This window comes from Monodon monoceros, unplaced genomic scaffold, assembly GCF_005190385.1.
Source record: "Monodon monoceros isolate NGI ecotype Baffin Bay Population unplaced genomic scaffold, NGI_Narwhal_1 Super_Scaffold_7, whole genome shotgun sequence".
NCBI lineage: Eukaryota > Metazoa > Chordata > Mammalia > Artiodactyla > Monodontidae > Monodon > Monodon monoceros.
Genome location: NW_021703784.1, coordinates 26,130,252 through 26,152,214, shown reverse-complemented (window position 1 = coordinate 26,152,214; position 21,963 = coordinate 26,130,252). Strand labels below are relative to the sequence as shown.

At 33.4% G+C, this 21,963-nt stretch overlaps 1 protein-coding gene across 4 annotated transcripts in view; it reads left to right on the top strand.

Annotated features, from left to right (window-relative positions):
• GRIA4 (glutamate ionotropic receptor AMPA type subunit 4) overlaps window positions 1–21,963 on the top strand; it is a 521,547-nt gene that overhangs the window by 444,917 nt on the left and 54,667 nt on the right. For 3 of the 4 annotated variants that reach the window (XM_029208112.1, XM_029208114.1, XM_029208113.1), the window contains 3 exons: window positions 4,810–4,920; window positions 12,583–12,789; window positions 18,073–18,443. In XM_029208112.1, coding sequence (XP_029063945.1) covers window positions 4,810–4,920; window positions 12,583–12,789; window positions 18,073–18,443 — 689 coding nt within the window. Of the gene's footprint in view, window positions 1–4,809; window positions 4,921–6,259; window positions 7,453–12,582; window positions 12,790–18,072; window positions 18,444–21,963 lie in introns of those variants that run through there. The other variant, XM_029208115.1, reaches the window with a different exon arrangement.

The window sequence follows — 21,963 nt, the reverse complement described above, 5'->3', positions numbered from 1 at the left end:
AGAGACTTACTCACTTCCATGTAGTCATTTATGAAACTATTAGAGAGACAACAAAGAAGACTACTTCTAAAGGGCATATTTAGAACAGGCTAAATGTTCCTGAAATAAGCAAGTAAACATTCAAATGAGCAAAGAAAAGAGGAGATGGAAGATAATGTCGTTAAGATTATTGTTAGGTTGAAGAGGGAGAGAAACACCTAAGAACATCAACTGAGGAGCCAGGGAGGTTGTTTAGGAAGCTGATGATGAAAGACTTTTGGATTTCAGAAGGTAACTCTGCAAGTCTTCTTATGATGTGACTAAGCATAGTTTTCCCAATGTCCAAAAAGTACTTTATATAATGGAACAATATAATTCCACCACAGCAATTGGCTATAAACATTTTATACTTAACACATATAATTTTTTAACATTCTTTTCTCTAGCATTAGCTAGGATGCTCAAGGAAAGACATGCTCAACTTACCTTATCTAAAAACTATTTGTTTCAACACCTGGCTGTTTAAAAAAACTTTCCCCAATATACTTTCCTTTGTTAGTATAATAATGATAGTTACAATTTATGAAATGCCTGCTATGTCCCAACCACTGGACTTGGTGTAATTTAATCCTCACAATAAGCCTGTAACAGAGTACAATTATCTCCTTTTTTCTAGTGAGAAAGTTACAGTGCAATAGGCTATGGTTACTTGTCTAAGGCCTACAAGTGAGAAAACAAAGATTTTTAATTCAGATATGTCTGACTCCAGAACCTTTCTACCTAGTACCCTGCCTGAGTAGACTCTGCTGTAAAGGAGTTTATTTTCTAGTAGCATAGAATATAGTAAGTTCCATACGACAGTTAAAGAGAAAGCATGTGGAAAGTCTAAAGAGGAAGAGATCACTTCCAGCTGGAGGAAAACAAATCAAAGAAGGCTGCACGGGGGAGATTTAAAGTTAGTCATGAAGTTAGTTTGGATAGGTGGAAATGGTAGAGGCAAGATCCTGAAGATAGGCTGGACGCAGGATAATTAAAGTCATACATGGAAGATGGCAAAGACTTTCCAAGCTGTGTTTTGCTCCAGTCTGTCATAGCATGTGCTTCTGCATATGTGTGAGGAGAGATTTGGAGCTGCCATGCAAACCATCTCTAGCTTTTCAGCCTTTTAGTGGCATCTCCTTTAGTGCAGGCTGCCAGCTAATATAAGGTAAGCAGGAGCCTATCTGATCCAGATCAGGTAAGGGCAAGAGATGGAATGACAGCTTGAAAGCCAAGCTGTATGATGGGCTCTTTTAAGGGTACTACCTGAAGAAAGGGACTGACATGCTCCCAAGAAGAAAGTTAGGAGGTTCCATGTAAAGACCAATTTTACCCACTCTGTCAGCACACAGCCAGCAACAAGAAACAAAGAAGCCCATTTTAAGCAAAATCCCTCTGCTAGCTGTGGAGCAGACAGAATATTCCGTAAGTCCTTAAAATCATTGGCTAACTGGTGACCAGCCTGCCACAAACCAGACTCTGCAAAATTAGCCATTTAAGTAGAACCTTTCTAAAATGCAAAAGACAATTCCATATTTCACAAAACAGTAAGTACAAAAAGTAAAATGATCTCTTTATAAAAGAAAGAATAATGGAAAAAGGAAGCTGGTGGTAACTAGTGGTAACATCAAGTGGGCTACTTACGGCACTGAATCTTTTCATGGCCTATTGAAACATGATGGTAACAAAAATTAAGGTTTTTAGAGGAGAAAGTTAAAGAATAAGTTGGAAAAGTGAGGAATGGTACATCTTCACACTCAGCTGACATTTGTCTAAGACTCTTAAAAGAAATATGAAATGTGAAATGGTGTAGACTCATCCATCTTTGTTTTTCTTGGGCACTCTGTCAGGAATATTAAACTTAAAACTGAACTACCATGAGAAACACTCTGCTGGTGAGACTTGGCAATACGTCTGAAAAGCAAGCAACCATTCTTTTAAATTGAACACTTGCCAGTAAGAGAGCTGTCTTTGAAAATAGATCAGAGAGTTAACCCATCAGTTTGTCTGACTTCCGTAACAGGGAAAGTGAGTGAGAGTCTCATTAAGCAGAAGCCACAAAGCTCTTTCTGAAGTCTCAGCTCCTAAGTATGGTGGAATCTTCTTGCCATTCCAGTGATCTCTCAAGAATGCTCTAAAACCAGGCTTGCGTGGTTTCAGGAATTCTTAATCATAAAAATTGTATTTATTGAGAGCAGGTTATACACCAGACACAGTAAAGGGAAACTGATGTGCATTTTAATATTTAATCCTTACAGCAACCTGAAAGTAAGATGATTTTTTCTCATTTTATAGAAGAGAAAATAAGGCTCAGAGAAACTAAGTAACCTGCTCAGGGATGTTAAACTAGAAAGAGATGGAGCTGGGGTGGAGACTAAGGCTCATCTAGCTTCAAAGCTACTCTCTTAACTGTTACAAAATATTATCAGTACCAGGGCCCATAACTTTTCCCTTGAGGGTTGGTATGAGAATTAAGCCATATCTTTCAGGACAGGTCTGGTCAAATCAGCTCTCCCAGGAACCAACTTTGAGTAGAACAGGGGCTTCTCATAGCCCCTCAATCTCTACATAATCCCTACATTGCAGGCAAAGTCCACCATAAATATGGAGATATTTACTCATATATTATATTATGGTTATATTTGTGCACAATTCACCTTTAGGAATCCAAAGAAGACAAATACTTCTCTGACATTTCCTGCCAGTTAGCAATTTAAATGCTTCCATGGTTTTGCTTTAACATTACAAAATTATATTTCACCGAATTTCTGTCTCTAGGAAAAAAGTGCCTCTTTCCCTGTCTAATTAAATGAGATCAGGCATGGGAAGTGTCCCTAGTAAATTGTGAAATGTTGTGAAAAGTTGGAGAGAAAAACTCTATCTCATATGAAGTTCTAGGTACAAACTTTAATATTCCTTTCTTTAAGAATTGACCCTTATATCACTGTTCACCCCATACTGTCCTACTTCCCAAAAAGTCTGTGGCCCACATGAGATCTATGCACAAACCATGCCTCCATATCACAAACCATGGTTTTCTTTTTCACCAGAATTTCAAGCAGATATAAGGCAAATAGATACAGTTGGGTAAAATTTTGCCTATTATTTTAATTTGCCAGTACTTCTAAATCATTTATCTTTGGGTGGGGGGAGATAGTCATGAACACACAGGTTGTTCTTAACTGCAAAATATCAAGGTCTTGTCAACATCCGAAGACTCTCCAGAATGTGTCCCAGATCTGTAGTTTTTCTGTTGTGGGAACTCATTAATAAAGAAAAATTGCTTTCCCAGAAAATGGGCTGCTGAGATCTGGAAGGTGGCTGCATCTTAACGGAGTACTAAACTGTGAAACCTATTTTTATGTTGTATAGCTGTCATGTGGAAAGGAAAACTAACAGGAAGCAACTATGTTTTTTAAGTTATTTTTTAAGTACATGTAGGAATTGAAGAGAGAATAGGTCTCAAAGTCATACTTGTTTTGTTTTAATTAAATTTTTCACTGACTCATTAAATAAATATTAGCTATAAATAAATTCAAATGGGCAATTGAAAATAATTGCTGAATTGATTTATACTCATAATTTTGGATCAAACTAAGCAATATAGCAAACCATATTAATGAAAATTCTTTTTTATGTCTATTCTGTTATTGAATATTTGTGAATAATATAGTATCTATTTCTGATATGCTAATGCTTACTTTATTTTAAAATGTTCACAAATACTAACATGAGAGTTAAGAACTTGGAGGAAGCAAGAGAGACTTTCAAAACATATTGGGACAAATAGTGATTACAGACCAGTGAGCAATTACATACATTTTATTGGAAATATGAGTTTTATCAACTGCATCCAGAAATTCAAGAAAGAAGTTTGGCAAGCATTAAATGAACACCCATTTTGGGAGTTTATGTAGCATAATAGCAAAGTATATGGACTGGTAATTGCACCTACCTTTACATTTGCTATGTGTATAAACTTTAAGATGCATATATTTTTTAAACAGCATTCATTACAATGTCTCCCAGAGAGGAAGCAGGCAAGAAGTGGTAGCCATTAGTATTACTTAGTGGTCTGCATGATAAAAAGAACCCTAAATTTCCTTTAGGACCCCATTTAGTTACTTTGTAAAGTGTTTAACTAATTACTTCATATATTTTATGGAAAGGAGTTTGCTCCACATCTAAATGAGAAGTAATATAAGGATTTAAAGTGAAAAAATTAAAAAATTTCAAAAGTGAAAATATTAAGTAATCATTTATATTAACATCTGATGTATTTAGCATTTAAAAATGGTGAGACTAGTGGCTAGGTTATGTGAAACCAAAAACTATTTCCATATTGCTTTAAAAATACACAAGTCTTTTTTCTTGAAAACATCTTGTATGTGTACCCTATGTAAATCTGACTCTTCCCTTTACCATAAAACCTGTAACATTATTGATAAAATCATGTAAATTAGTTACAGAAGGTGCCAATCAATCTCACTACAAGAGGATCAACACAAATGGTATTCCATCTGTATCCACCTTCTTTTTTGAACTCATCCATTCTCAATGTCTTTGCTACTCCATGATTGTAAATTGCAAATTTGCCAAATGTATAACTAGGCAGTATCATTAGCATCAGGAAAACTGGCTCATTATCAATTAAGAAAACTTCCAAACACATTACTGTGTGCTTTATAAATTTGTTTTGTTTGCTTACTTATTAATACCTCTCATTGCCCTGATAAGAACTAAAGAAAACTCTTCTAAAATGTGTTTTCAATAATTTTCTGTATTTGGCAGGTTGGGTACTGGAATGATATGGATAAATTAGTCTTAATTCAAGATATGCCCACTCTTGGCAATGACACAGCAGCTATTGAGAACAGAACAGTCGTTGTAACCACTATTATGGTAAGTTTTGGTCTGTGCTTTATGATGTTCCATTTTGTCCGCAGGCAATTTTAATTCCCCAGCTACAGTGAACAGGGAGGATGAAAGCTGCATCTTAGTGATGGTGGCATGGGTGTTCTGATCCACAAAAGTCTATCGAGGCTTTGAATAAGTTTGTCTTGAACTTTGAGTGCATTTAGTACTTTTATTTGTATTATCTTTTGTAGCATTGCTGTTCTTGGAAAAATGCTCAGATGTTAAAAATTGAAGCTCTCTAGTTGGAAATGTATGAAATGCTAAGATTTCAAAGGACAAAAGAATAAACATGAAAAAGATCAACAACTAATCACATAAAAATATCCAGTAGTAAACATCATATCATTGTTGTTATTATGTTTTTAAAACACCAATGTAATAATCATTAATAGTGTTTAAAATTATAATTTTCAGGTACTTTATCCATTTAATAATGATTTGCATTGTCTGTTTATAATAGTGGAGGTATGGATGTGAAGATTTTAATGAGTATGTTTTACACAACTATGCTTTAGAAATAAATTTATTTTATATTTATTTTTAATGCATAAAGGGGTTTTTATACCGATTATTTTTCTCATTGACCTGTGACAAATACACAATAAAATGTATTGGAATTCTCCTAGGAATTAAGAAAAATGATATTCATTCAGTCACATCATAAAATGAAAAATACTCTAAATTTTAAGGCTGCTTTTTCAAAGAGATTCTCGTGAACTTATCTTTTAAATAATATGATGCCTCATATTTTTCTCTTCTAAATTCAAACATGCTTTTTAGAGTCAATGCTAGTCAAAGGAGATCAACAATCGGTAACCTTTTCTATCTAATTTAAAGTTATATATCTTCAGCTCACTGTCTCGTTAGGCAGAACACATTTTTAACTACTTTTGAAGCCCTTACTCTAAATAAAGTGGAAGTATTTTATGTAATTTAGTCTTTAGCTTGTGTAATTTTAATTTTATGCTTTTAGTAATGTCAAGTTATTTCCAAAATTTTGACATGGAGGTCAAAGCATGAAAATGCCAGAGAAAAGCTTTCATAATGTTGCAGTTAATTTTATCAGTGTTGCATCACCAGCTAGAAACTTAATGTTAATCTGCCAAGACTTAGTTGGAAGTTTATAATTTTAGAATGCAAACCAACCAACAGCAGTTTTTGTGTAAGAATGCAAAATATGTATCTTCTAACTCAATTGTGTAATATTTGCATGGGACTTAAATATATATATATATGTATATATATAATATACATATATATATATACATTCCTAAAAAAGACAGTAATGGAAAGTCATACTTCAGTTCAGTCCTCCTCTTTTCAGCCTCTGATGAAGAATCCTATTTTAAGGAATTGATCAAGAAAGAAATGAGCTCCACGCTGTTCGACCATTCCTAACTAAAGCTCAAGTCTTGTTCTCCTGTGTAGTAAATTTAAGCTAATTTTTCATGTGGGATTCTTCTTGGATGACCAACTCTGGACAACCAGAAAAAAAAGTTTTTAAGTTCTGTGACTTTCCTGAGATACTAAAACAAAAGAAGAATTAATCCTCATCTTTTTCAAGAAAATAGATGTTGAAAAAGAGTCGCTTAATTCTGATGTATCCATTCCCATATCTGGAAATGAGGTCATTGTATGTAAATGATGGAAATATCATACTTCTAATTCCAAGCACAGATTTTCTAAAAGTAAATATCTGTGAATTTGCGTCCTTCTTTTCTGAATACACGTAGTTGTTTTCTTTAAAGATTTTTTGAAATTTTGCCTGTTATATGTGAAATAAAGTGTTTTAATGTGCATTATAAATATAATGTAGAGAATCTCCTTTTTTTCTGTTATTAAAGGAGCTGGAGATATAATTCTTAAAACCAAAATATTGAATTAGTTTTGCAAGCATGGCTGTTTTTCAGGAAGCATGCTGTCAAAAAATAAGTACAAATTACTGAAGAATCCAATTGTTTCCTATATACATAACGACTATTCTGTAAAGTTATCTGTTCTTTGACAGTGATATCACCAATATTTTTGCAATCAAAATAGTGCAATACTAGTATCTGTCTTTTGTATAAAAATGTAGTCTCCATATAAATAATGCCTCTGACCTTTGCAACTTCAATAATTCAAAAAAAAAAAAAGCTAGAATCCTTCCTTATATTTGCTTTTGTTGAAAATGATATTCCAGGACCTATGACATCTCCATCATCTCATTCATTTTGAAAGAAATATTCTTCCTTATAAATGAATGAGATATTGGCACCAGTGTATAATAACCCCTCAAATTCATTTGAAAACTTCCAACAGCAATGGAATTGGTTAGGTATTAAACTATGTGCAAGACAGATATCTAGACACAAAAGAAGGCTGAGAGTGTTGTGGCACTGGAACTCACTCATTTTGATCGAAATTGATATGGCCTTGCTGTTCTCCCATTTGTTTTTCCTTTGTGTATATTGTTATTTACATGTTGATACACTGTAATAGTATATGATACTGTTAAATAAAGTTGATTGAGAAATTCATTTATTCATTCATAAATATTTATTAAGCGTCTGCTATTTGCTAGGCACAGTTATAAGCCCGGGGATATGTTAGCCAACAAAACAGACAAAAATCCTGCACTCTCAATTGAACTTTCATTCTAGTGAGAGAAAGCAGACAAGAAACATGATAAATAAGTATAGTAGATATCATTCTTAAATAAAAAGCGTCTTTAGCTTTTTGAATTTCTGAAATCTATTTGTTTTATATCTACATGTGATCTTCATTTTAATGACTAATGTATTCTTCCTCAATATAGTCATACTGAATATAACTTAACTAAATCTAAATAAAAGTAAAATTGACAATATCATCACATGAGAATCATGACTACAAAGTTGACGGGTCTAAAGTTTTAGATTCAGATGCTCTTCATTTTTTCTAAGTCTTAGTGACTAAAAATTTGCAAAATTTATGAGACTGTAACCATACAGTGGTTTAACATTTTACATTCAAAATAAACAACCTAAGGAAGCCAAATCTGTGCCATGTGGTTTGGGTAAGTGCAGCAATTGAGGAAAAGGCAGTTTGCAGTAGACGTCGTAGTGGTGATTTCTTCTGTAATCTCACTACTTTCTTTGGCTGAACTCTCTGGAAAAAGAGAGATGATGCAGTTATATTTCAGCCAAGCCCATTTTTCCCCAAATCTTTACCACTGAAGGTAAAGAGGCTGATGATGCATTACTAAAGTAAGAATGTACTTCTTGCCATCATAGGAACATAACAATCCTTTTGGAAATTTTTCCATAAAACCCAAATTTATTCACCGTAGACTCAGAATTACATTATAAACCTTAAAGCAATTTTACTTATACCACTTAGTCCTTCCAGGAATATTTCTTATACTTTTTATGCGTTGTTTGATATTTTATCTTCTCTATGTAGAATTTTGTAAATGCACTATACATAGATGCATGTGTGTATACAATGTACACATACATATTTATATACACATATATGTATATACCGATACAGAAAATAGATACTTTTATTTTCTTCCTGTACCAGATATTAATCTTCCCCATACATACACCTGCCTCCAAAGAGCTTATAACTCAATGTTTTTAAATAAGTTATTTTCAATAAGTTTAAAACTGTGCCACCATTAAATTTACTCATTTTTTATGTATTGAATAATAACATTTTAATATTCACTTTTAAGAATTTTACACATGGGATAAATTATCTACATTAAGATCTTTGGAGAAAAACAAATATCCACATAGCAAATAACTTTTGTTGATGCTACTGATTTTATTATTTTAACTGTTTTCAAGTAGCAATTTTAATGATTATATTTGTGATGTTTAGAAAACCTTAAAGCTTTTCTAATAAATATATATATTTCAATAGTTTTACTTTTGCTAAATACAAACAAGAATTTCCTCAACAGGAAAATGATACTTTACTGATTGAAAATCATCTTAATTCATTTACACAAACATTTTCATAAGCAAACCCTAATGTAGTAGTTTTAAACGGAGATTGATTTCTTTCCTGAAATTGCAGAGCAGATGTAGAACACTATGCATTATGGAAATTGTGGTAATAAACTCATAGTCACTAAGAAGTAGTGCATTTCAAATAACTTCTAAGGAATTATTGTCCCACAGAACAAAGTAGTTGATAACAAAGATGGTAGGTTATATTCCATTTTTATTCACAGTTGAACACCTGGGGCTCCATAAGGTTGCATAACAAAAACGGCCCACAAATACCCCTTAATGATTGGCTATAACTCATTTTTTATTATATTGAAAAGATTTGGTATTTTCTTCACCTGTAGTAGCCCCCAAACTTTGTATTGAATCTCCTCAAGTATGCAGTGTTTGAAGGGCTACTTGTGGATAAATTATCAGATTCAAGATGGGGCAAATGAAGAGGTTGGGAAAGTGTTGAGGATTTGCTGCTAATTTGGAGTTGATGTGGAAGAAAAGGAAAATGAGACACACTCAAAGAAATTGGGAAAAACTGAGCAACTATGAGAGGTTTCCTGCAAGAAATGCCTAGCAATTCTCTCCCTTTGTTCTTCCATCTTCTTGAGTGTGATCATCTTATTTCTCTTAATTTCCATGCACCAATACCTGAATATCAACAATTATGCATGCCCTTGTTTGTGCAAACAAACATGCCCTTGTTTGTTCTAATCAACATCTTCAGTAAGCTGAAGGTTTCTCTAGCCTTTATTGGTTCGTTTGTCAGGAAAACAAAGACCTGATGTGCCCTTGCTATCCAAAAAGGAAACTGTAAAAGATGAAAACACTAAATAAATTTGTATTTATATATACATGTATTTATATATACATGTACCTGTTTCAGAAGAGGTGACCTGGAATTTGTCAATATTTACTTTCCTTTTGAAGATCTGAATAAGAAGTTCCAATACAATTACTTTTCCATGATATTCTTATTTAGGAAGCACCGATAGACAAGGAGATCTTTATATTTATTGAATGCCTTATATTTATTGAGTACCAGACACGATGAGGAAATATGGAAAGATTTTATCTACATTGTTTACTCAAGATTTCATATAGAGAATTTCATTCACTAAAAATATAGAAATTCATTTATCTAACCTTGTCACCTTGCTTGTTAAATCATATGAAATCTCAAATGGTTGCATATATTTTGATAGATGCAACAATAGCTTCAAAAATGTCCAGATATTTCAAAATATAGGTTCAACTCTCACTCCTGCTAGTTCTGTGAAATTGAGCAATTTGTTGAACCTAAGCTTAAATTTTCCATCTGCAAAATGGGAAATGCCTACCTCAAAATGGCAGTGTGAAAAGTAAATAAAAGAGCACAATTAAAGAACAATTAAGAACTTAGAACTCTGTAACTGACACAGAGTAAGCACTAAATAAGTGAGGGCTAATATTATTTTTTACTACTATATTTTATTATTGTCCCCTACCACTCTCACTCCTTTACCTTTATTAAAAAGAATTTAACCTTAATCACAAGAGGACGAAGGGGATATTTTATTTATTTGTGTACCCCTAGTTCCCAGCAAGCTGCCTGGCACACAGTGGGTGTTTAACAAATATTTAAGTAAATACTAAAAATGCAGCTTTGAATGATGCAAATTGTTCACTATATAATGTACAGGGGATTTTGCAAATTAGATGATAATACTAGCTAGAGAAACTTCTGTACACAAGCTAATATGGTAGTATACATATTTGAGGGCTAAAATTCATGTGTTCAAATATTTCAGACACTTTAGAATTTATCAACCTTAGTACCAAATGTGAACCTTAGCAATATTCCTTTTGAAAACCTCTTGTTTGTTATACTAACAGCCATTTCAATTAGAATGTTAAGCATTTTGCAAATGTGTGATTCTTGCTTTTTTATACATATTCTTCCATATTTTAACTAGCTATTTCAAGAAATAATGAAAGGATTAGTTCATTTTAACTACTAATATTCCACAGCATAGCTTAGAAGTTAACAATGTATTGCAACTCACCGATTTTCATAACCACATTCATAATTTGAAAAATGCTTCATATTTGGAGAAGGTTTTCTGTAAGTTAACAAATAATTTTCATCTATCTAAAGAGACAATTAGCGGCCTTTATTTTGTTGGTGGAGAAACTTTCTTTACCCAAGTCCAGTGTTAGAATATTCATCAAATTCAAGGAAGAAGTGAGAGACTTCTGGGTCACTTGGCTGTGTCTACCTAAGGCAGGATTTAAGAAAACAATACAAGGAGCAATGCTATACAATTTCCCACAATAGAGTTATTTAGGCATCTCTATGAGAGAATCATATATCATGTAATGTACAGTTTTAGTAAGTTTTTAGAAATAGTTTCTACATTTACAAAGCACTTAAAAACAAAATCAGAATTAGTGTAGACTGCCATGTAATACAAAGTAAATTACCTTCTAATCCAGAGTTTTAAGAGCAAGTTCAACTTTCCCAACTACAGATTTCTGGGAGAAAAGAAAAGATTTGTATTAAAATTACTAAATGTCACAGTACAATTTTATAAAATATGAATCATTACTTCAATGACACTGTGGTCAAAAGTGGTCACTCCTTGTCTGCAAATGATTAAAAAATCTGAAGTGTGACCAGGAGTTCTGTACACACTGCGTGTTCACCAGGCCTATCTTTGAGTTGGTGGCATTAGGTTTTATTTATAAAATCAAGTGCTTTTTTGCTAACATGTCTCTTTAGTTTCACAGACTTTAAATGGTTTGGTTTAGAGGTGTGTGTGTATGTGTGTGTGTGTGTATGTGTACTGAAAACTGTTCAGTTATTATTAGTTAACAGTAATCTTTTTCATTTTATAAGGATTTTCACAATAATTCTTCATGCTATTTTGTCTTACTTGCTTCAGAAACTAAATGGGAATATTACTTGAATTGTGTGATTGTCACAATTGGGGAAAAATTATTAGTTTCCATTGGAAACATATTTTATAATAGAATAAAAATTCATGGAACACAGCCCTAATTAAAGCCAAAATATAGGACAATTTTAGGAAAGCCAATTTAATGTAAATTAGTATATAAAATTTTTAAAACTACTAATTCATTTCTTCTTTGAACTTGCTAATAATGCCTGCTCTGAGAAAGACATATTGCTAAATGCTAAAGAGCAAAGAAGAATGATAGAGCTCTTTTCCTAAAGAAAGTCTCAGTTGAATGTGGCTAAATAAGATGCAGAATACGGAGAACTGTGACTTTGAATGAGTCTTTTATTACACGAAGCTGACTCCTAAATAGTCTTCAGGTCATGAGATACTTTGGAAATAGTCATTTCATTGCCATAAATGATAATTTATGCTTCTCTAGTCTATTATTAATGTATATTTTTCCTATCATAGTCACAGTGCTAGGTATGTAATAATCACTCAAGAGAAAATTATTTTAAAGATTTAATTTTTAGTATCCAATGTAAAGCAACTTAATATACTTCTAAGCACATTTATACACTCATCTGCTTTACTATCAATTTCTTGCCACACAAAATCAGTGTGTGTACTAATACTAAACATAATATTTTGTTAAATTCTGAAACTGAAAAGTTGCATAAAATTTTTGAATGTTTTATAATTTCTCCCTTACAGTTCTACTTCTCTCATTATAGGAATCCCCATATGTTATGTACAAGAAAAATCATGAAATGTTTGAAGGAAATGACAAGTATGAAGGATACTGTGTAGATTTGGCATCTGAAATTGCAAAACATATTGGTATCAAGTATAAAATTGCCATTGTCCCTGATGGAAAATATGGAGCAAGGGATGCAGACACAAAAATCTGGAATGGGATGGTAGGGGAACTTGTTTATGGGGTAAGCAAATCAATCTATTGAAAATTTACTTACATAAACCTGAAGTTTTTTTTCATGTGGGCACATATCAATTTTTAAATGTCTACTGTTGTCTTTTAAATTTGCAGTTACATTCAAAGAAGCATATACGATGTCAAATGTTTCTCTATTTCATTAATAATGCAATTTCCAAACAATGGGAGAAACTAATACTTGATAATTTCAAAAAGATAAAAATTCAGAATACAATGTCCTATTTTATAAAAAATAACACTGACTTCAGTATCTGCCATGATTATTCTCTTAAGCCTGATGCTGCTATACCATAGACATGTTGTTTTGAGAACTATTTTGAGAGTTACTTATATCCCTGTTGGTTGTATTTACTGGTAAATATATTTTAAGTTATTGGTGAAGCAATCAGTAAACTATTTTAACATATATTAAAGTATTCACCAATAATGTGAAGTTCTTACAACTCTGCTGAACACAGTAAATTTAAACTTAATGCAACAACATCATTTTTTCCTACACAACAAAACACAAAAGCTAGAATTTATTCCATAATGAGCTTCACATGAAATCATGTCATGCCCTTCCCTTTGAGTTCACAAGATATTGAGTGTATATATTGAAAGCCAACGGCAAATTCAATGTAGACGTTCCTGCCTGAACCAGAACAAGATCGGTCTCTTCAGGTTCCACTGCAAAGTGTTAAAATCAAGCCAACAGTTATCAAATGCTAGTGAAGGTATGATATTTCCAAAGTCCAGAAAACAAACCTAGAGCTCACAGTAAGCTCTATTCATCAAGTAACCAATAAGTCACATACACTTGAAATGTATTCTGAAACTTTCTATAAGCTAATTCATATTTCACAAATTTCACCTTCAAAACACATTGTCTGATTAATTCTCACAAGACCCCTTTAAAAATAAAGAATTACACAAGAGTCATCCTTCGCCAGGAAAGAATAAAGGTAGAACAAGTTAGAGCATAACTGAAATATATAGAGGGGTTCACTTTCCGAGCCAGAACTGCAATTCAATAGTTTTGTGATTCTGCATCCTGCTTTTCAGACCGTGAAGCAATGAACATTCTCCACACAGTCCAGTATGGTAGCTATAACCTCAGCAGCAAGAAGAAATTGTTTGATATTAAAGAGCAATTAGTTAGTTTTATATTCATTTGAAAGAACTGCTGACTAGTTAGGTGCCCTAAGTGAGGAAAACTAAATTTGCAGTTTTAAAAAATCAAAAAGTACTTTATCACAGGGCTCATCAACAGTTTGATATTGAGTTTTAAGTCCTAAAGAAAAAGGGTTCCTAAAGCATGTGTTCATTGGTAATATTTTAAACTTTTAGACTTTAAATGTGAACATTAACCTAAATGTTAGAACTACACTAATTCGTATCCTTTAGAAGACACTATTGAGTATTTGATCTCAAAAACTCATTCTTGGATTACCAATTAATTATGGACCAGATAACTAACCAGAGTTACTTTCTAAGACATTTGTTACATATCTCTCCTCTGGAGTCCTTACCAATTTGGCAGCCCAGGCTCACCCCTTGGCAAGGGTTCTGACCACATTTTATTGGGAGAATATTGTTTAAATAATGAAAACAGGTGATATGAAGAGAGTAACGTAATTAACACCAAAAATTTGTATCAGTAGTACTCGTGTCACAGGCACAGAAAGTCCCAAAGTCAGGCAGTTCTCAGAGAGAGAAGATAACATAATGGTTATTAATGCTTATTCATTCATCAGCCAGCCTGCTAGGGTTTAAATAATCTGATCTTTGCCACTTGAGTTGTCCAGTTTTTTCCCAAAAGGAATCTTTTTCCATGTCTCATACACTTTCCACAGATTTGATATTTTCCATTCTGGTGTCTGCAAAGTCTTTACTTGTTTCTCAACTACTTTTTTTTTCTTTTTACTGCTAATACTTACATGAAATCCCAGTTTGCAGGGCCCTAAATAAAACCCCATCTATATTCTTATACTCAACAAAGCCAGCAAAATGATTAACTTTGAATCCATTTTTTTTTACTTTACTCTTTGCAAACTTTGTTACTGTAATTTTTAGGGATAGATTATCTGTGAGACAGGCATATGTAATCTCAGCACACCACCAGATGGTTACCCCAAAGCTCAAAACCTCCGTGACACTCTCAGGTCCATTCTGCCTGTCACACCTGCACACTGCAGCAAGTTCATTATATGATCTTCTGTGGTACACTGCTCCAGCGCCTTCTTCTGGGCCCCGCTGTACTTGTGTGTGTATATTTTAACCCAAGGGATTTTTTTCTCAAAGCAAGTTCCATGGCCTGCCAACACCAGAATTACCTGTGGTGTGTGTTAAAATGCTGGTTCATGAGCCTTACTCCAGAGGTCTTTGAGAATCCAAATATTATCAGGTTCTTACAGGAGATATTTCTCACAATTTTGGAAGTCACTGAGAGGTAATGGAACAAGGCAAACACAACATCTCCAATGTTAGCAGAGAAAACTCAGATGTATCCTCTGTTCACTGGCCTCTTTCAAATCACAAATTTCAGAACTTCAAATGTGTCCTCATTGAACATTGCTGTCACACTATTATCTAATGCTTGCTTTCCATTGCATCTAGTTTTATGTGTTGGAGACTCCTTTATTTCTCTTCATGCTTCTCTACTTTTAAGGCTTACTCTCATTAGTGGTAACTTGTATAAATAAAAAATTTCAGAATATACTACACATAATATTGTAGTATGTGAAAGGTGGTATTTCAAATCAGTGAAAGAATGCATTATTCACTTATTCCTGCTGGGAAAGCAGGACAATTTTGTAATACGTTATCATGCAAAATGCTAGATAAATTATAGAGGGAGCATAGGTACTAGAATAAAATATATGATTGAGATTAATCATGATATGAGAAGGATATTTCTAAGCATGAAACCAATGGCTGAAAACACAAAAAGATAATTTTATATGGCTACAACAAAATTTTAAAACATATATAATGCAATAAAGTATCATGAACTAAGTAATGTAAACCAAAACTGATGACTGGGGGAATATTAAAAACATATACGAAAAATAATATTTTTAATATTTATTTTAAAACACATAAATTAGTAAGCAAAAAAATGAATACCCCATATGGAAATGGGGCAGATTATGACAAGTAATACATAAAAGGAGTAAAAGTGGCTATTTGTTTTACAAAAAAAAATTCAAATCAATACAATGAGATTAGCAAATTGGTGAAGATAGATGAGAATAAAGATACACGGGGTATCCAAGGTTCAAAGCCGAAGGTGCTTTCCCACAGTGCTATTTGCATGATCTTTCTGGAGAAAAGTTGGGCAAAACATGTAACGAACATTAAAAAGATTGTTATCATTTAGACCAGCAATCCCTTTCTAGAAATTTATTTTAAATAATAAAGATATGTGTGAAGATTTGTCTTCAAAGGTGTTCACATCACCATTATTATAAATTGTGTAAAACTGGAAACAATATAAATACCCCCAAAATAATAAATTGAGTAAATTTTGATGCTTTAACATGATAAAATATTTGCAATCATTAAAACTTATTTTTACTATATATGTTGAAATAATGTTGAAATAACTCATTCTCTTGAGAAAAGGAATTATAAAATATAGTGTTATATATTATCCCATTTTAAAATAAGAAATTAATATTCATAAAACAATGTCTAGTAGGACATATATAAAGAAAATAATAAGAGTAGGTGAAGGAAATGAAGATAAATTTTCCTAAATTTCTGGTTCTGTTTTTATATACTAATTTTTCTATATCTACTTCATATATCACTGTATAATGAAAATTATACAGATAATAATAACTATGGGGAAATAACCTCTCAGCAATGATTCTCTGGCTTTTGTATTATATGTGGGCATTTGTGATGTGAACTAAGTTTATTCCCACTTGAAAGTGTATGCAGTTAATCCTCAGTCACCCAGTGGAAAACGTGACAGCCAGAGTACATTCCCCATGCTAACCCTCCAGTTGCCTTTGTATCAAGCTGCTGGCCATTGTATCAATCCAGGGGCCTGAGGAGATATAGAGTGAATGTAAGAGTGGCAGCCACTATGTAAGAGCATATATGTCTGTGTTTCATATTCCATTTCAATGCCAAATATTTTCCTTTTAAAATAAATAATCAAAAAACCTTTTTTCATTTGTAGATCATGTAACAATTTACAGTTTTTTCACCACACTTTATTTCATTTGATTTTAGAGATGGCATGATTTAATAGAAGAAGTACAGTCTCAAATTGCAGAGCTGCTATGATGTGTAAAACTCATTTGTCTCAGTTTCATCATCTATAAAACAATGATAAACGTAAGATTGTTTATCTCTTTAAGAAGGTTAAGTGAAAAGCCATTCCAAATATTTAAATCAGCATAGACACATAATCCCTCATTAAATGCTTACTATTGTTTTATTAAGGCTTGTTTAACAGATAATTGCAATAACACAATGAGGTAAACAGGAAAGAAAATGTCTTCATTTTAGAGATATGGAAAAAGGCTCAGAAAAATTACTCAGAATCACAAAATGAAAATGGAAGCTGGTGTCTTATTAATAATAATATATGAGAATTGAATCCACTGTTTTCCAAAATCATTTTTAGAAATTGAAAGTAGAAATCAAAGTATGTGAATAGGAAGAAATAAATGTCAGTTTCCAGATTTGTGTGTGTGTGCTGAGTCAAAAAATGTTGTCAGACAATAGGTTTCTTTTATCTCACAAACGCAGACTTTATGATAGGTTTACTCATAACTGGAAAGGAATAAAAAAGAAAAAGATGTTTGAAATTCACAATTCATAATATTAAGGAATGGCCACGTAATGAATCAGTGACAACATTCCAAATGAAACAGAAAACACTGCAAAATAGCAGCAATTCTGGCTAAGAAATTCAGAAATTCAGCCATATGGAAAAGCTATCGAGTATCCTCCTCTGCGCCATCTCAGACCCTTAAAGACTAAGGCAGTTATTTGAATTCAAGTTATTTTTGCTTATGTCTACTCGTTTTCTCTTCCTCTCATCTAATTACTAGCACCAATAGAAATATTCTGTGCAATTAAAGTGATATAATATTTTATGAAAACAAATCTGTTCATCTTTGTATTTATCACTGGTCTTATTTATTGTTGGTATTCCCCAAAAAATGTAGAATAAATACATAACTGGTTAACTTTGAATGGATCAATCCAGTACTACTTGCTTCATGAAATCTATTAACCTACATGTTTTCATGTGTCTTTTCTTTTATAGAAAGCAGAGATTGCTATTGCCCCTCTGACAATCACTTTGGTCCGAGAGGAGGTCATTGACTTCTCTAAGCCCTTCATGAGTTTGGGCATATCTATTATGATCAAAAAGCCTCAGAAATCTAAACCAGGAGTGTTTTCCTTCTTGGATCCTCTGGCCTATGAGATTTGGATGTGCATAGTCTTTGCCTACATTGGTGTCAGCGTGGTCTTGTTCCTAGTTAGTAGGTTTAGTCCATATGAGTGGCACACAGAAGAGCCAGAAGATGGAAAGGAAGGACCCAGTGATCAGCCTCCCAATGAGTTTGGCATCTTTAACAGCCTCTGGTTTTCCTTGGGTGCTTTTATGCAGCAAGGATGTGACATTTCACCCAGGTTAGTTTCAAAACCCTTAAGTTCTTCACCAATTCCACAGTAATTCTAAATATTGTGCATAACATCTCTCTATATGTTCTTTTCCTGGAGGCAGAGCATTGCTTGAAACACAGAAAAACTTTGCAATCCCAAATTAATCTAAATATACTCATAACCGATTTTTCCAAATTAGCACAAAGTATGGATACATCATAAAGATTAATTTCCCAATGGAAAAGTAACATATGGAACCCATCAGAAATAACTTTGTATTAATATTTCTTTCAGTGATTACAGATGGAAACTAAATCTAAATTCTTAAGAATAGGAATTTATTTTCATGTTGTCTCCTTTTCAAAATCAAATGTTTTTGTTGTTCTGTTCACTTTTGAAAATTAATTTTGAACTCATTTACATCCCATGTAGCTTAATGGAGATTTCTACCATGGAGTTACCTAAAACCTGAGTTAATATAGTAGGTTCCAGATATACATTGTTCTATCTAATAATCATAAACAAGCTAAGCAGTAGGCAAAGAGTCAGCAACGTAAATACTATATTTGTTTTCCTTATCGGTGGAGTAACGGCTCATTCCATAAGGATGTGTTTCAGTTATGTTTGTCAAAAATGCAGCCAACCTCCTGTTGCAAGAAAAATACCAAAGTTCTCTCAGAAAAATAGCTGAAGGCAGGAGAAGCTAAGAATTGAATTTAAAGTGACTTATATTAGCATCACAAATATATGTGGTTTTTAAAGAAATGCTTTCTCAAAAAGAGACATTTTAGTTACAATGCAGTTTGCATTCCTTAAGAACCAGGAACACTATAAATGTGCTTAAATTCCAATAACATAGAAAGTTGAATCAATAATCCTCAAATAATGAAATGAAAAGAAATTAAAGAAAATCAAGTAATAGTTTTATGGGTTTTTAAAAATTTATTTATTTGTTTTTTATACAGCAGGTTCTTATTAGTTATCTATTTTATACATATTAGTGTACATATGTACACTAATCCAATCTCCCAATTCATCCTACCACCACCACCACACTACACACGCTTTCCCCCCTTGGTGTCCATATGTTTGTTCTCTACATCTGTGTCTCTATTTCTGCCTTGCAAACTGGTTCATCTGTACCATTTTTCTAGATTCCATATATATGTGTTAGCATACAGTATTTGTTTTTCTCGTCTGACTTATTTTACTCTGTATGACAAACTCTAGGTCCATCCACCTCATTACAAATAACTCAATTTCGTTCCTTTTTATGGCTGAGTAATATTCCATTGTATATATGTGCCACATCTTCTTTATCCATTCATCTGTCTATGGGCATTTAGGTTGCTTCCATGACCTGGCTATTGTAAATAGTGCTGCAATGAACATTGGGGTGCATGTGTCTTTTTGAATTATGGTTTTTTCTGGGTATATGCCAGTAGTGGGATTGCTGAGTCATATGGTAATTCTACTTTGACTTTTTTAAGGAATCTCCATACTGTTCTCCATAGTGGCTATATCAATTTACATTCCCACCAACAGTGCAAGAGGGTTCCCTTTTCTCCACACCCTCGCCAGCCTTTGTTGTTTGTAGATTTTCTGATGAGGCCCATTCTAATCAGTGTGAGGTGATACCTCACTGTAGTTTTGATTTTCATTTCTCTAATAATTAATGATGTTGAGCATCTTTTCATGTGTTTGCTGGCCATCTGTATGTCTTCTTTGGAGAAATGTCTATTTAGGTCTTCCACCCATTTTTTGACTGGGCTGTTTGTTTTTTTGATATTGACCTGCATGAGCTGCTTGTATATTTTGGAGATTAATCTTTTGTCAGTTACTTCATCTGCAAATATTTTCTCCCATTCTGAGGGTTGCATTTTCGTCTTGTTTATGGTTTCCTTTGCTGTGCAAAAGCTTTGAAATTTCATTAGGTCCCATTTGTTTATTTCTGTTGTTATTTCCATTACTCTAGGAGGTGGGTCAAAAAGGATCTTGCTGTGGTTTATCAAAAACCTTTTGATTTCTTCAGTGATCTCTTGGTTATTTAGTAATGTATTGTTTAGCCTCCATGTGTTTGTGTTTTTACGGGGTTTTTTCCTGTAATTTATTTCTACCCTCATAGTGTTGTGGTCAGAAAAGTTGCTTGATATGATTTCAATTTTCTTAAATTTACCAGGGATTGATTTGTGACCCAAGATGTGATCTATCCTGGAGAATGTTCCATATGCACTTGAGAAGAAAGTGTAATCTGCTGTTTTCAGACGGAATGTCCTATAATATCAATTAAATCTATCTGGTCAATTGTGTCTTTTAAAACTTGTTTCCTTATTAATTTTCTGTCTGGATGATCTGTCCATTGGTGTAAGTGAGGTGTTAAAGTCCCCCACTATTATTGTGTCACTGTCAATTTCCTCTTTTATAGCTGTAAACATTTGCCTTATGTTTTGAGGTGCTCCTATGGTGGGTGCATATATGTTTATAACTATTATATCTTCTTCTTGGATTGATCCCTTGATCATTATGTACTGTCCTTCCTTGTCTCTTGTAACATTCTTTATTTTAAAGTTTATTTTATCTGATATGTGTATTGCTACTCCAGCTTTCTTTTGATTTCTGTTTGCATGGAATATCTTTTTCCATCCCCTCACTTTCAGTCTGTATGTGTCCCTAGGTCTGAAATGGGTCTCTTCTAGACAGCATATATATGGGTCTTGTTTTTGTATCCATTCAGCAAGCCTGTGTCTTTTGGTTGGAGCATTTAATCCATTCACGTTTAGGTAATTATCAATATGTATGTTCCTATGACCATTTTCTTAATTGTTTTGGGTTTGTTTCTGTAGGTCCTTTTCTTGTGTTTCCTGCTTAGAGAAGTTCCTTTAGCATCTGTTGTAGAGCTGGTTTGTTGGTGCTGAATTTTTTTAACTTTTGCTTGGCTGTAAAGCTTTTTTTTTTTTTGTGGTATGCGGGCCTCTCACTGCTGTGTCCTCTCCCATTGCGGGGCACAGGCTCCAGACGCGCAGGCTCAGCGGCCATGGCTCACGGGCCCAGCCACTCCGCAGCATGTGGGATCTTCCTGGACCGGGGCACGAACCCGTGTCCCCTGCATCGGCAGACGGACTCTCAACCACTGCACCACCAGGGAAGCCCACTGTAAAGCTTTTGATTTCTCCATCGAATCTGAGTGAGATCCTGCTGGGTAGAGTAATCTTGGTTGTAGGTTCTTCCCTTTTATCACTTTAAATATATTGTGTCACTCCCTTCTGGCTTGTAGAGTTTTTGCTGAGAAATCAGCTGTTAACCTTATGGGAGTTCCCTTCCATGTTATTTGTCATTTTCCCCTTGTTGCTTTTAAAATTTTTTCTTTGTCTTTAATTCTTGTCAATCTGGTTACTATGTGTCTCGGCATGTTTCTCCTTGGATTTATCCTGCCTGGGACTCTCTGTGCTTCCTGGACTTTGGTGGCTATTTCTTTTACCATGTTAGGGAAGTTTTCAAATAATCTCTCCAGATATTTTCTTGGGTCTTTTCTCTATCTCTTCTCCTT